We start from the raw sequence: 16,359 nt of genomic DNA, 5'->3' as shown, positions 1-16,359 counted from the left end.
TTCCTTAGACCAACACGTCACATGATTCACACCGCCAAGTATGCAACTGCAAGTTTCCATAACCCTCTACACTTTGGACTCTTAATTGTGTGAATTAAATGTAGCAGTAATCGGCTAAATAGCTTAAGATCCAGGTTTTCCTTGTCTATTTTGAATACGTGAGGTTATAAAGCACTCCGGAGGCATAAATTAGGCTACTGGCTGTGCTGGAGTCCTTCAGCGGAGAACTTTTCTCTTCCTTCACCAAAACCTACCTGACCATCAGGTGGTTTTTGAATGTAGGCTAGCCTACTTCCTGGAAATGACAGAAAGATTGTGAGTGGCGCGGGGAAGGACTGACGTCACCCTCCGGACTCTTCCCTATCGCCGACATTGCTACGCTCGAATGCGGTTTCGCGTTGTATAATCAGGTCCTAAATACTTTACAAACTAAAACCACCATGCTCGTCCACTTAAATGTTTTCACACCCAACGAAACAGAAACGTTAAATCTGAAACAAGTGCTCATAACAACACTTCCGCTGGCTGTACCCTACGCTGATAAATTAACGCAATTTTAAAGACAGAAGTGCTTTCAGAAATCGATTTCCCCTCAAAATAAACAAATATGACAATTAACGATTTAAAGACAAAATATGTACCACGAAGTGCAAAAAGAAAATCTTAATAGGCATAGATGCACTACCATTAGGCTATTGATAAAGTATGTCATATCACTGAATTATAGTTCATTTCACTCAGAATCCCAAAATGACCAAATTTTTAAAAAGATGCTTGCCAAATGCCTCTGATTCGGTTTACTATAAATGACCCAAGATGGGAAGATGATTACGTGCTTCTTTTCCTCTGACCTATACGGTTTGATATACAAAAGTTATTTTCAGGTAGCATTCAAATTGTTTTATCGTTGCGGAATAAATTACATGAAAATGCATCTGAAAAACGTGTTTAAAGGGAACTCCAACGACGAATGAAAATGTGGAAATAACCCATTCTAAACAAATTAATTTGCTGTACGTTGGGAGGGATCAGGTTTTACTCAGTGCAGTGATACCGGCCCCGGGCATGCTGCTGACGCACATTACATTACGCATCGCAAAATAAGAAGGGCAGGGAAATGTACGCGATCACTTCGAAAGCCAAGAACTACTAAATTGGCGGTTAACTGTATATTACCTTTTTAAATCCTCTAGAGACATAAAAATAGTCTTAAATGGTATATTATTGACCATGTTAATTTGTTTTCAGGTTTATGTTTATTCATAACAATATATTTCTGAAAGGCAAAATCGTTGACATAATTGAGATTCTGGGGGGGGGGGGGGGGGGGGGGGGCGACTACAAATACTGTCAGAGCAGGGCCTCGATAGGCAGTGAAGAACACCGCAATAAATACCTCCCCCCAAATACTCCACTCTGAACCACAAAATAAGACCCTAGGGCACATTCAAATAATCCCATAAAGGAAAAATAAGACATCACATATTCAAGTGAAATGGATATTTAATCCATTATTTCATATATCAACATATTCATCTGTTTAGCAGCATAACAGGTAGATCTTGAGGTATTTCTATATTTATACACAGGTAATTCATTCATTCATTCTCTCTCATACACACACTCACGCACACACGTCAGCATACAGGTACAGTACACGCACACTAGTAAAGTTCTGTGTGCAGTCTGTGGTGTCGGACTGCAGGACGGTTCTTCTCCTGGTGGCATTAAAGGCAGGCACTCTCAGTGATGTAGTTTTGGCTGTAAGAAGAGAGGGGGAAAGCTGCATCACTTTGGGCACTCTGTCTGAATGGATGTTTTCTACAAGGTTTTCACAACATTAACTGTCACGCATATTTAAATGGTCTTACAGGACTGTTCCTTCCTGTTCCTTTTAAGAGCTTTTTACATGCTGGTCCCATTGTATCTCAGTAATTGTGTAATGGTGGATTTTACCCAATATCTATTCCTTCATTTATCTGTATTTTGTGTTTTCTAAGCTCCCACACTGAAAACAGTACAATTAAAATTCCCCAGTTACAACGATTGCAGAATGCACTGTGCCTTCGTCCATGCAGTCACCACAGTGAGCATCTTATACATGCACAGTATTCATGTTAATGAGGAGTCAGCACTGATTTTGTCATGATGGTTTCTGGCTGAGGGACAGATCTTAAGCAGAATCTGGACAGGCAGAGTTTTCAAAGCATTACCTGAGAGAGAAAATGCCCTTTATGCTTAAGCCTCAAAAAGATCTGTCACAGGCTTATTTAATCATTAATGATGCGAGGACACAAATATGTGATTAGAATGTTCTTAACTGAACATTCTAATGATGGTGTAACAATCACAACTGGTGACTGAAAGCACTTCTCTAGAGTTCTAGAAAACTGAATTAGAAAAAAAAAAATCAGAAAAACCTACTCTTCAAAGAATTAAACTAGCAGAGCTCTCATCGATAAGCTGGAGTGACTGCTGAGTAACACAAGGTACTCAAACTCCCAGAAGCCTCCGCTGTGATGCAACAGTGCACCAGAGTGTAGTGGGAGACTATTCTCCAATAGGTCTTCACTCTGCACCTGTGGATGTGCTTTGGCGTGTGCACCGTTAGGCACTCCGCAGGCAAAGCATATCCTTGTGTGCGTACTGCCTAACTTTTAGGTTTTGTTTCCTTGAAGGGCAATATTTTCTTAAATAGGGATATTAGTTTGATTGCACTGTTCATTAACTTGCAAAATAGTCTTAAAAACCAACATGAAAAAGAATCGTGATCATATCGTGGATTGTGATCATGCCTGAAACAAATCGTGATATGATATTTTTGCCATATGGCCCACCCCTAGGGGGCGCCCACCTTCTGTGCGCCGAGGCCCTTCCCCAGCCCTGCGGGGGCCCCGCCCGCTCTGCCGTCCTTCTTCCCGAGGCCCTTCCCCAGTCCTGCGGGGGCCCCGCCCACTCTGCCGTCCTTCTTCCCGAGGCCCTTCCCCAGCCCTGCGGAGGCCCCGCCCACTCTGCCGTCCTTCTTCCAGGAGAAGCAGCCGGAATGGGAGGCGGCCGACAGGCGGGGCACTTTGGAGGGGCGCGGGGGGGGCAGGGTCGGGGGACAGCCACTCTTGCGCTTCTTCCCCAGGCCCTTGTGGTCATAGCTGACGGCCTTTCTGTGGGGCCCGGGGCCCCCGCCTCTGCCCCGGGAGGAGGGGTCGGGAGGAGGGGGCTGAGCGTGACTTGGGGGCGGGGCGTGGCCGAGGGGGAGAGGCCACTTGGACAGCCCGGGGGAGGGTAGGCGGGGCTCCGGAGAGGGAGGTTTGGGGCGTGGCGGCTTGCTCCCTGGCGAGAGAGCGCCGTTGATTGGTCCGTGGGGGGAGGGCGTGGTCCTGGAGGAGCCTGGGGGCCGGCCCCTTTCGTGTGCGGAGCAGTTCCTTTCGCGGGCGGGGGAGGGGGAGTGGTCTTCTGGGGGGGGTTTCCTCCTCTTGGGGGGCGTGGGCGGGGAGGGGCGCTCAGCCTCCTTCAGGCGGGCCTGGTGCTTGCTGGGACGGCCCACTGGGTTACGAGGCCGAGTTTCACCCGAGGGGGAGGGCGTGCTGGTCTGAAGGGGCGACGTGATTGGCTGGCCCCCGCCCTTCCCCTCCGACACCCTACAGGCAGAGCCCGGACTGGGGGAGGAGTTTGAAGGCCGCCCCCCCCTCCCCGCCCCGAGCGAGGAAGAGGAAGAAGAGGAAGCACTAGTCCTGAGGGAGGAAGCAGCACCGTGAAGCCCTGCCCCTCTTGTGATGCCGCCTGTGGAATGCTGAGAGTTGAAGTGTGGAGAGGTGATGGTAGGGGGTGTGGCCGAAGTTCGCTGAGACTGAAGGTCTGTAGCTTGAGGTATTTTCCTACAGAAGAGGAAATGTTCTAAATTTCACGCATCTCCCAACCGCCCCCCCACACACACACACCACTCAATGCAGACAATTAGACACATTTAAAGTCACTATCTGAGGAGCACCTATACACACCATACAGACTAAATTTCCCATATTTACATGTTAGGACTTAAGATTTGCTATTATGTTATATGGCAAATGATCCCTTTAAAAAGTGGTTAACTTTTTTGATTATTCATATGTTCTTAAGGTTACTTTCTTATCTAGACCAGCTGGAGAAGCTAGTTAGCTAGGAGGCCAATGGCTCAAAAAGTGAGATGGAGACAGGGACACACTCACTTCCACAGGTGAGCGCTGAGGTGATGCTCCACCATGGTGTTCAGAGCCGACCGCAGGTGGTGCAGCCTACGATCGAAGGTGAAGACGCTGCGGCCCAGAGCATGACTGCCGAACGAACACAGCTACAGGAGAGATAGAGAACAAACAGTCAGAAACTATCCCCATGGTAATGACCCCAATGGAACACAGCTACAGGAGAGATAGAGAACAAACTGTCAGAAACTATTGCCATGGTAATAACCCCAAACAAACTGGGCTACAGGAGAACAAACCTTCAGAAACTATCACCATGGTAACAACCCCAAACAAACTGAGCTACAGGAGAACAAACCTTCAGAAACTATCACCATGGTAACAACCCCAAACAAACTGAGCTACAGGAAAACAAACCCTCAAAAACTATCACCACAGTAACAATCCCAAACAAACTGAGCTACAGGAAAACAAACCTTCAGAAACTACCTCCCCATAGTAACAACACCAAACAAACTGAGCTACAGGAAAACAAACCCTCTGAAACTATCACCATGGTAACAACCCCAAACAAACTGAGCTACAGGAGAATAAACCTTCGGAAACTACCTCTACAGTAACAACCCCAAACAAACTGAGTGAATAAACCCTCAGAAACTATCCCTATGGTAACCACTCAAGCTACTGCAAAAAAAGGGGACTCCAGGTGGTTATACTAAAGTAATGAGCTGTTTACTGTGAGCAAGCTTGGGAATTTCAAACTGGGAGGGTAAAAAAACTACTGCATAATATCTACCCCTCTGAAACTACTCCAGACTAACTAACCCATAGTAACAACCCAGTGTAAGATCCTCAGATCAGCCCTTTATACATTAATAGTCCAATATGATTTGTGGAAATTCAGGAGATGCGTGCAAGTTTGTGTGTGATCTGCAGGATATAATGATGATGTTACACAGCACACTGTGCAGTGTGTAATAAACACTTCTTTAGTTCGCTGCACATCGAGCCCCACGCAAGTCAGCGGGCGGACATTTTAAATGGGCGGCTGGCTTTAATGCGCCATCTTAAATCAGCTCCTCTTCCTGTAGAGACTCCGCTGCCTGTGCACTTCCCGCCACAGAGAAGCTCTGGAGCGAGACCGAACGACGTCGCCCACCCAGGGCCGTGACTGCCCCTGAGGACCCTGGGTCATGTCCTCAGTATTTTACTTTCCTAAGCCCGTGTTTCACTTCATTCTTTAGTGAGAACATCAGTTGAAATCATTTAGGAGTGGAATGAGTAGGCTTACATTTGAGTAAATATTTAAGACCAATCTAGTGGCACAATTACAACATTTACACCCTAAAACATATACTAAAATAAATGACTTAAAGTCATACTATGCAGGCTTTTGTACCTTGAAAATATTATGATTATGATGCAGAGGCAAACGCTGTCTTTACGCACTTTCGCCAAATCTGTGCACCTTTACCTGTATGTTATTCTAAAATGTGCTCAGGACGTTTCTAGGCATGGCGCTCTTTTCTGTGTGGGGAGGGACGGGTGTGGCTATAGAGCCAGTGTTAAGCTTGCTAGCAAAGATGCAGCTGACAAGGCTCGTTCCTCTGCGTCGTCAGCTGACGTTTGCCAAGGGGATGAAAAGCGACACGGAGTTGACTTGTTTTCTGTCGAACCTGTAAATAGCACTACCTGCAGTGTGAAGCTAGAGACAATAGGGACTTTAAAATAAAAGTCCCAAAAATAAAACCGCTATTACGGTCAACATAATGGAATTAATGAGGCTATAATCGAATCTGCCTTCTAGCTGAAGCTCACTTCACGGTACTACCGTTACCTTTAGCCATCCAGCTAGCTGTGTCAGGTGGGGTATTTGAGGTGAGTGGGCAGGGTGAAGACAGAGGAGGAGACATCTTTGACTGTAAACCCAGAACCAGAGTAAGGCTAAACAAATCCTGCATAGTATGCCATAAGAATGCCCGGCCTAACCCTCCACCCCCACTACACCTTACCCCACCCAACCTGAGTCTCTTGACCTCCGCATTTTTTAGGTCCTAAAAACACCCCCAGTCCTACCGCAAGTGGTTTAGGGTGCCAGGGGGTGGAGGGGAGGTCCGGGGGCTCCTCCTGCCCCTCCCCCTCGCTCTCCTCGCTGGAGAGCCGGCTGTGGGCGGGGGTGTGGGTGGAGGCGTGAGGGGGCTCCTCCTCCTGGTGCTCCCCCTCTTCCGCACCGCTCCCCGAGGGAGTCCTGGACCTGCCCAACACAGACACAGCATATAAATCTTATACTCACAAAAGACACGCAACATACAAAACTCACAAAATACATACAACATACAAACAATATACTCACAAAATATACACAACATACAAACAATATACTCACAAAATACACACAACATACAAACAATATACTCACACAATGCACACAACATATAAATAATATAGTCACAAAATACACACAATATACTCACAAAATACACAACATATAAACAGTATACTCACACAATACATAAAACATACACAATGTACAATATACATAGCATACAATACAGCATAAATGCACACCCCTCCCCCCATACACACACACACACACACACACGTGCGCGCACCAAACCCAGTCAAATGTGTATTTGTTTTGGATTCAGATACTTTTCTGTGCTCTGTTAATCTTGCCTGGTACAGCTGAGCCTGCCAATAGAACCAGAGGGCGGGGTTTATGGGAGTATTTATTTCATAGGTTCCACCAGACAAGATCCAGAAAGTGCAGAAAAGTGTTTGACTTCAAAACAAATACGTATTTGACCCAGGTCTGACGCACACACACACACACACACACACACACACACACACACGCACACACGCGCGCACACACACACACACACACATGCGCGCGCACACACACACAGTACAGGATGAAAGCCCAAACACAGCGGCATTGCCGATGCACGCGGCGTCACACTGAATCCCGTCGGTGCAGTCGTACCTGGGCGCCGCACAGTTGACAAGCCGCCGCCTGCAGGCTGGGCCCCCCGTTTGGCCCCCAGGGGGCTCGGGGCTGGGGGACCCCACCTCGGGCCCCTCCCTGGCCTGCCCCGCCCGCTCTCGAACCCTGGAGCTCATCTTCAGCTCGGCCACCAGCTGGTTGAAGCTCCTGCTCCTGCCCGCCACCTTCCGACGCTGGTGGATGGAATGGATCTGCGGGAGAGGTCAAAGGTCATGTCACCAGGGGACACAAGCAGTCCTGGTTTTCTGGAGGATGTGTGAATGATTTGTTGTGTTCCACTAATGTTCCATTTTTGGTGGATTTGGTGGAATCTGTGGTGACTGGCGGTCACAAAAGTTCGTATTCACACCCAGAATTCCATTCGAAACGAAACTTTTACTAAAAGCACTTCTTTTTTTTCTTAGACAATCCAGCAGTAGTGTATTTTGGAGAAAGAAGACTGCCTAGAGACAACCAACAATGTCGTCTGACACGGTAATAATGAGCAACATGGCAAACCTCGTTTTAAAGACCGCTTTTGGACTTTAGACTCCAGCCCTTTCACATTCGGCACGCAAGTTCCTATGTGTGTCATCACATCTGAATACTTTTGGGGATCTTCCCACCCAACACCACCAGCGGCAAACAGCATACAGAGGAGCAATTTATAAATGCAAATGCATCAATGTTGCTTTGAGAGAAGGTATTAAATATGTTTTTTTTTTTTAATGAAAAAATTCTTGACTGACACTTTAAGCATACATGGGCATTCTGCATACGTCCACACTCTATAGTACGTCCAAGAATAAAGATTTCAGAAACACCCCTGACATGGCCACTAACTGGAGTGTGGTAGGACTCTATAAGCTAAACTTAGACAGACAACTGCCTGTTGAACAAGAGTCAACAAAGCACAATGAAACAGGACAAATTAGTATCAATCTTGGGCAACAGGAAACCTATTGTTAATTATAACTCCTCTTGTTACAAAAAAAAAAAAAACCACAGCTACTAAAAGGTGGAGAAAATCCAAAGGCGGATTTGCCGTGCGATCCAGGTGCGGTGCGAACGAGGCTTCGCGCGGCCCTGAAAAACCAGCCGGGTTGGCGGCTCGACAGGCAGAGCAGGAAAGTCCCCGTTTTAGCCGAAGAAACGCTGAAAGAACATCGACTCTGATTCCCCATAAAAGGCAGCGAGCTCACGCCGCGGCCCGGTTTGTAGCCAGGCCAGATGGTTGGACAGGACAGTCAACGATGTGATGGTACAATAACACTGACAGTCCATAACGTCTTTGAGTAACGGCGTAGGAAACAAACGCTCCAGTCCAGTCTCAGGAAACACCAGAATGTCTTTTTCTCCAGATACTGCAGAACCTCAAAGACACGCAAATTTCGTTCGGAAACTCAGAAATTTCCGTAGCTTTGAAAGTGAAGTCGAAATACACCGATTATTTATTTGGCTGGACTGCAACCGCGGGGCCAGCCCTACAAATGCAAATGTCTGTGACTGAGTGACTGACTGACTGAAAACACGTCTGTCCAATCTGCAACTGCCTGACCAAAAACACATCTGTCCAATCAGCAACTGCCTGACCCAAAACACATCTGTCCAATCAGCAACTGCCTGACCCAAAACACATCTGTCCAGTCAGTAACTGCCTGACCCAAAACACGTCTGTCCAATCAGCAACTGCTTAACCCAAAACACATCTATCCAATCAGCAACTGCTTAACCCAAAACACATCTGTCCAATCAGCAACTGCAGGACGCAAAACACAACTGTCCAGTCAGTAACTTCCTGACCGAAAACACATCTGTCCAGTCAGTAACTGCCTGACCGAAAACACATCTGTCCAATCAGCAACTGCCTGACCTAAAACACATCTGTCCAATCAGCAACTGCCTGACCCAAAACACATCTGTCCAATCAGCAACTGCCTGACCCAAAACACATCTGTCCAATCTGCAACTGCCTGACCAAAAACACATCTGTCCAATCAGCAACTTGCATCAACAAACCTTGAAGCTTTTCTGTTCTAAACCCCTACTTTTTTAGTATTATTACTATTAAGTATTATTAGTATTAAATATTACTATTGTTCCTGCTTTAACCTCTGCTCTGCTTTTTAATTACTAATGAATCATTTTTAATTAATTCATTATTTTTAATTACTGTACACAGCTGTCTCATTCCCCATGAAAGAAATGAAATCTGGTGCAGATGAAGTGACTGACTGACATAGATGTAAGCCAATGGGAAGGAGGGAACAGCAGACTGTGGTGAGGAAGAGGAGGAAAGGGGAAGAGTTACATTGCACGTGAGCAGCCTGGTGCAGAGCTTCTTCCTCTCCGGGTCCAGCACTCCACAGTGCTTGTCCAGGTTACACTCTTTTGCTGGGTGAAAATGAAGAGGACACACAAACACGGTTTTCAGTGGGGGAATAACTGTACATGGGTAGGGAGAAACTTTCAGTGTTCCAAATATGGAGATGGCCATCTAGTCAGTGTAGAGAATCTGTGGCTTCATCTGTGGTGATGGCGGTGTTCATGTCTAATGTACAGACAGTGTCCCAAAGACACAGAACTCCATACTCAGTATACATATACAGAAAGAGCAGGATCATAATCATCACTGTGGGCACTACGGTATATGTGTATGTGTCAGAGCCTGTGAGAGCATGTATGTGCGTGCGTGCGTGTGTTCGTGTGTGTGTGTGTGCGCGCATGTGTGAGTGAGCGTGAGTGTGTGTGCGTGTGTGTGTGTATACGTGTAGAATACAGACTCACCGGGGACTTTCTTGTAGGTCTTGCTGTAGGTTCTGGTGGTGCGGAGGGTGCTGGTGAAGTCTGGGGGCCGGACCAACTCCCCCTGCCTAGGGAGGGGCTTCTCAGAGGGGGAGGGGCCAGACCGCTGGGGCCAGGGGGGGTCCCGGGAGCCAGGAGACAGGGAGTACGGAGGGGAGTCCGGAGGGGGCGGGGACTGAGAGGCCTCTTCCGCTGGCGACAAGCTGGGAGGCAAGAAGAGAAAGTTTGGAGATAAGAGGCGGAGCCAGTGAAGAATCAGAGGGAGGAGCCTAAAGATAGCCGTCTCTCCTTGCTGAAGAAACAAACTTCGTACAAAACTAAGAGACGTAAAATAGCGCATTCGCGGAAAAAACAAAACGCCACACTGACTTCGGCCACCGCAGTGCGCACGTCCCTGCGGCCCGAACTGGCCGAGACATTCGCTCGCCGATGTCAACGCGGAGATCACCTGAGATTGGTCTAAAACGTCACGCGGGGGCGACTGCATACTCTCCATCCCATCTCCTTGTCTGATTGGACGGACAAACATACAGTCTTCTTTTCTCTTTTTTTGCCAGCGCTAAACGAAGCCACGTTCAAATCGCTGTCTTCCTCCAGCTGTTTTCCGCGTTTGCGGTAGCTAACGCTGCCACTTCCACGTTTCCCGTGGTTATGACAACCGCGGAATGCACGTACGCCCCCCACTGGCAGGGAGTGTGACTATACTAACAATTCGAATCCGCAGTGAGTATACGCACGTTCGTGTGCCACATCCTGTTCAGCTGCGGTTAAATTTGAGTTGACAATCTTATCAATCTGTGGTTTCATCTTTATGGCTGTGTAAATGTGATATTATAGTGCGCCAAAATCACAAACTTTGGTTTTGGACATGGTTAACTTCAAAAGGGAACATTCTCATCATCATGAAGACTGTCATGTGCACTACTGCATGCATGCATGTGTGTGTGAGCGTGTTTGTGTGAGCTTGTGTGTGTGAGCGTGTGTGTCTTTTCTCCAAATTTGAAAAGCCGAAGGGGACTGTCCCATGGCTGTTGCAGCATCCCATAACAACTCAAGAGAGCACAGGCTCCCTGAACAGCACCCTTCCAGTTGCCAGCTCTCAGCACCGTGCAGTCCAGCAGCTAAGCCAATCAGGTGTTGCTCTGTGGAGGTGTGGACCAATCGCAATCAGAGTTGGGGCTAATTCCACTTCGATTCAGGCGATGAACTGAAATTCAGTTCATAACTAAAAAATCACAAGTTCACCTCAGTTCATACCCTCAACTGAAATGGGATTCATCCCAAACCCTGGACACTACATTGAAACTCTAATAATTTGTTTCTTCATTCAATAATTAATTAAAAATGTTCCCCCAGGAGGAGAAAGTGGATCTCCACATGAGTAAATATACACAGTTTTCTCCATTTTGTGTAATATTTGCGAAAAATAAGGAATATTAACCGCAGGAACAAAAATAAAACACAAGATCAGCTAACGGCGGCGGCGCAGAACGTTCCGGAGAGGTGAGGCGACGCGCAGGTGCGCTCCTTACCCGCTCCCCTCCTTCAGCGGCTTGGAGGGCCTGTGCTGGGCCAGGGGCAGGGGGGGCTGCGGCGGGACCCGGGGGGGCCCCGCCCCCTGGGGCCTGCCGTCGCGGGCGGAGCGGGAGGGGGCGTGCCCTGGGCGGGAGGGGGCGTGTCCGGGGCGGGGCCTCTGCCCCCCGGCGGAGGGCGAGGGGTGGAGCCGGCCGTAGAGCTTTCCCAGGGGGCCGTGCCGGGCCTCGCAGTGCCGCTGGAAGGCCTGGGGCTTCACCACCTGCCCGCAGTGGCTGCACACCACCAGGTAGAAGTCGTCGTGCGCCGGGCAGAGGCCGAAGGTCGACATGTCTGCGGAGACAAGAGGCAGAGCGGCCATTTTCTCCAGGCTTCTCCACGGTTACACACTTAAACCAGGAGGAGCCCCGCATTTACAACGATGAGTCACAGCAAGAAGAGCAAAGAGAAGAGCGTCAGGTATGACAATAATCAAACAACAAACAGGTAAAACATTAGTAGAAATTAAACTGAAAACATTTGTTAAAATAATTACAGAAAAAAAAAAGTTTTAAGGTTTATCCCATTCAATTGTATTTATTCATTTAGCATTCAAGTCAAAAATAACTTTTCGAGATGAAATAAATCACATTTGTTGCAAAGTCGTTTATCAAGACCAGATTCACCCATCGCTGCTTCGGATTTGTCCAGTGAAACCAATCCGTCACGTTTCAAGTTTCGTTTTGAACTGTCATCGTTGCTAATGTTTCCGATCTTTTAAAACGAACCAGATCTTACTACCATCAGATTTCAGGCACGCATTTGTTCATAAGCATATTAATAACAAACATTAAAATGCATGAATCCAAGAGTGTGAGTGTCGCGTGAACTCTGCAAAGCTGCCACCACGCATCATTCAACAGCTAGAGCAGGACTGCCCAACCCTGTTCCTGGAGATCTACCGTCCTGTAGGTTTTCACTCCAACCCTACCAAAGCACACTTCATTCAACAGCTAAAGATCTCTGTGAGCTGCTAATGAGTAGAGTCAGGTGTGCCAAATTGGTGTTGAAATGAAAACCTGCAGGATGGTAGATCACCAGGAGCAGGTTTGGTTAGCACTGCCGTAGAGCAGGCAGTGGGTCAGAAACACGTCTCAGGCCTCTGAAGCCGCCGGGCTCTCTGAAGCTCATTCAGGCTCTCTAAAGCTCATTCACACTCTCTGAAGCTCATTCAGGCTCTCTAAAGCTCATTCACACTCTCTGAAGCTCATTCAGGCTCTCTGAAGCTCATTCACACTCTCTGAAGCTCATTCACGCTCTCTGAAGCTCATTCACGCTCTCTGAAGCTCATTCAGGCTCTCTAAACCTCATTCACACTCTCTGAAGCTCATTCACACTCTCTGAAGCTCATTCAGGCTCTCTGAAGCTCATTCACGCTCTCTGAAGCTCATTCACGCTCTCTGAAGCTCATTCACGCTCTCTGAAGCTCATTCAGGCTCTCTGAAGCTCATTCACGCTCTCTAAAGCTCATTCACACTCTCTGAAGCTCATTCACGCTCTCTAAAGCTCATTCACACTCTCTGAAGCTCATTCAGGCTCTCTGAAGCTCATTCACGCTCTCTAAAGCTCATTCAGGCTCTCTGAAGCTCATTCACACTCTCTGAAGCTCATTCACGCTCTCTGAAGCTCATTCAGGCTCTCTGAAGCTCATTCACACTCTCTGAAGCTCATTCAGGCTCTCTGAAGCTCATTCACACTCTCTGAAGCTCATTCAGGCTCTCTGAAGCTAATTCACACTCTCTGAAGCTCATTCACGCTCGGCCACCTGCTTCAGGGCCAGGCCTGTTTCTCAGGGCCTTCCTGTGCAGCTAGGGAGGGAACAGCACCATCTACAATTTGCCAAATGAATTATGCATCTGATATCTAAATCCTGAATAATTTAGAGGGGAGAAACCCTTGGTGATAGACAAAAAAAGGGTTCATCTCAATATCCCCCAGCAGGGTGCCACAGAGCGCCTTCCTTTTCCGGAAACCGAAGCAAATTTAAAGGCGACGCGTCTCCAAAGTCCTTGGTAGAACTCTGCTTGGGCACCCGCTGCCACCATCTCCACGCTCTGCACCCGCTCCCACCATCTCCACGCTCTGCACCCGCTGCCACCATCTCCACGCTCTGCACCCGCTGCCACCATCTCCACGCTCTGCACCCGCTGCCACCATCTCCCCGCTCTGCACCCGCTGCCACCATCTCCACGCTCTGCACCCGCTGCCACCATCTCCACGCTCTGCACCCGCTCCCACCATCTCCCCGCTCTGCACCCGCTGCCACCATCTCCCCGCTCTGCGCCCACTGCCACCCCCCCGCACTCTGCACCCGCTGCCACCCCCCCCTCTGCTCTGCACCCGCTGCCACCCCCCCACTCTGCACCCACTGCCACCATCACCCCGCTCTGCACCCGCAGCCAATCCTCCCTGCGCTCTGCACCCGCTGCCACCACCCCCCCGCGCTCTGCACCTGCTGCCACCCCCCCCCACTCTGCACCCGCTGCCACCACCCCCCCGCTCTGCACCCGCTGCCACCCCCCCCGCTCTGCACCCGCTGCCACCACCCCCCCGCGCTCTGCACCCGCTGCCACCCCCCCGCTCTGCACCCGCTGCCACCATCGCCCCGCTCTACACCCGCTGCCACCATCGCCCACTGCCACCGTCTCCCCGCTCTGCACCCGCTGCCACCATCGCCCCACTTGGAACCCACTGCCACCATCACCCCACTTGGAACCCGCTGCCACCATCGCCCACTGCCACCATCGCCCCACTTGGAACCCGCTGCCACCATCGCCCCACTTGGAACCCGCTGCCACCATCGCCCCACTTGGAACCCGCTGCCACCATCGCCCACTGCCACCATCGTCCCACTTGGAACTCGCTGCCACCAACGCCCCGCTCTGCACCCGCTGCCACCCTCTCCCTGCTCGCTTTTTCATCCTGGCTTATTTCTTTAGGCTTTATTTCACCAGCAGGCTCCTCTGCCCAGTCTCGGATTTAACAACTGTGAAACGTCAGCAATCCAACGTGGGGATTTACAAGGTGGATTTGGCGTTTATGGGGCCATTCCACAGTCTGAAAGGTCAGCTGTAGCTACCCAATCAGCACCCAACACCAGCTGCACCAGCCAATCACAATCCCCTCTTTCTGCTCTCACTCCGAATCAGAAAATAACTGCTTTTAAACCTAGATGCCACACCATTAACCACTAGCAATACAGTGTTAAGAAATATATATACATATATATATATATATATGTAAGATGAAGTAACAATCTAGCCAAAGGATTCGCTCAACTTTTCTCATTACATTATTTACACTACATTACATTACAGCAATGCCGGTTAAGTACCTTGCTCAGGGGGTACAATGGCAGTGTACGTGGGAACCAACCCTTTAAAGTGCCACTGAGCACCGATGATGCCACAGACTTACCCTCTTTCCTGAGAGTCATTGTTTCCACCTTTCTCTTTCCATTCTTGCTACATTCCTCCACTTCACACCCTAAAAGAAAATGGCCATTTTATTAGTTGTGGTGAAATACATTATGCACGCCAAATTTACAGTGTAAAGGCATAAGCAAATTATCTACAGCCCGTCACGTGACTGTCCGTGTACACAAACCAGCCAAAAATAAAGTGGAAATAGAAAGACTTCCAAATCCCAAATGAAACTGACTAATTTTCTGTACAGCCGCGTGGATGGTGTGCCGCATCCAACACCCCACACACCAATTTCCTTTTATGCAGGTTGTGAGAGTAAATATTAAAACGATAAACACAAAAACACACACAACTGTGGTGTGTGTGCGTGTGTGTCGGTGACTGCGAGAGAGAAAAGGGGACAGACACCGGATTTGGTATGGTGCATTAGTTTGCATCCGTAGGAATGGATACAGAGTTCGTGCGCTTTGGAACTCAAATAACGAGCAAGCTGCAAAGCACACAGGGCACCCTGACCTAGCGTGCTAATATATATTAATAAAATATGAATAATAAACTTCAAGAGTGCGAAACACTTTTGGAGGGATGGCGTAACAATGCGAGCCGCAGACGCACACCCATGTTTGATGACATCCTCACTTAAGAAGCGAGGCTTGAGTGACTTCAATCTGCCTCGATACAACAGCGGTGCTGGGGGCTGGGAATATATTTTATGCATGCGGACGGAAGCGTGTAATGTTGCGTTAAAATGTTCCTTCATATCGTTGCTACCTAGTTCGCTAACTAGCTGGCTAACACCGCTTGCTAGCAACGAGCCTGCGAAGTAAGCCATCGAGCTCCTCCTCTGCCACCCGTCTACACTGTCTTACTACTAGACAGCTAGCCGCACACTTTTTCTCCAACTAATTCAGCGAGAAAGGGCTATCTAGGCAAGTCCCATGGGGCCCCTTTAAGTAGTTTGATTACTTTTTACAAATAAACCCGCAAATAGCCACCAGTTGAACTGAATATTAGCGACAACGATTTGTAATGTAATCACACTGACATTTCATTCGTTCAATATTTTTTAGTTGTCCTGCCTGCGCTAGGACCCGGGAGACGTCCTCAGGCTCATGGCTTGATATCTATCCAGCACTAGGACCCAGCGGGTCCTTTGTTTGGGTTATAGTGTTGGGGCGCCTTGCGTTTTAACGAAAATAAACCATGGCAAATGGGCTGTCTGGTCCGAAAGTGTGCTGTGTTGAGGCCGAGGTCATCACTCACCTTCCGATACAAAAATCCCGGCCCTATCTATCCAAGAACTCCAGCTCTGGCCTACGAAATCATCGAGACTCGGTATCCGCCGATCCAGAGCAGCCATTGCTGTCGTTGCGCGTTCACGCACCGCCATCATCAC

At 48.7% G+C, this 16,359-nt stretch overlaps 1 protein-coding gene across 2 annotated transcripts; it reads right to left on the bottom strand.

The window, feature by feature from the left end:
- Positions 1 to 1,485: 1,485 nt before the first annotated feature.
- LOC118208516 (ataxin-7-like protein 2) lies at positions 1,486 to 16,359 on the bottom strand. Of its 2 annotated transcripts, XM_035383272.1 has the most exons (11): positions 16,227 to 16,359; positions 14,956 to 15,024; positions 11,499 to 11,832; positions 9,949 to 10,169; positions 9,473 to 9,555; positions 7,162 to 7,373; positions 6,252 to 6,429; positions 4,203 to 4,324; positions 3,020 to 3,872; positions 2,855 to 2,965; positions 1,486 to 1,761 (listed from the first exon to the last, which is right to left on the bottom strand). In XM_035383272.1, the coding sequence occupies exons 1-11, from the start codon at positions 16,354 to 16,356 to the stop codon at positions 1,744 to 1,746; spliced, it is 2,331 nt and encodes a 776-aa protein (XP_035239163.1). In that variant the 5' UTR covers positions 16,357 to 16,359; the 3' UTR covers positions 1,486 to 1,743. The 2 variants fall into 2 exon arrangements, with proteins under 2 accessions (XP_035239163.1, XP_035239162.1); XM_035383271.1 differs by having other exon boundaries at positions 2,855 to 3,872.

The sequence above is a fragment of the Anguilla anguilla genome, chromosome 11, assembly GCF_013347855.1.
Source record: "Anguilla anguilla isolate fAngAng1 chromosome 11, fAngAng1.pri, whole genome shotgun sequence".
NCBI classification, from domain to species: Eukaryota; Metazoa; Chordata; class Actinopteri; order Anguilliformes; family Anguillidae; genus Anguilla; species Anguilla anguilla.
Note: the sequence above shows the minus strand (reverse complement) of the source record. Positions and strands in the feature narration are given on the sequence as shown.

Excerpts from the sequence above, each read along its gene's own strand:
- LOC118208516 (XM_035383271.1), bottom strand. The coding sequence starts at position 16,356 with ATGATGGCGGTGCGTGAACGCGCAACGACAGCAATGGCTGCTCTGGAT. Across the intron at positions 9,556-9,948 it reads GACCTACAAGAAAGTCCCCG|CAAAAGAGTGTAACCTGGAC; the intron begins GTGAGTCTGTAT and ends ATTTTCACCCAG. Across the intron at positions 4,325-6,251 it reads GGCACCCTAAACCACTTGCG|CTGTGTTCGTTCGGCAGTCA; the intron begins GTAGGACTGGGG and ends TCTCTCCTGTAG.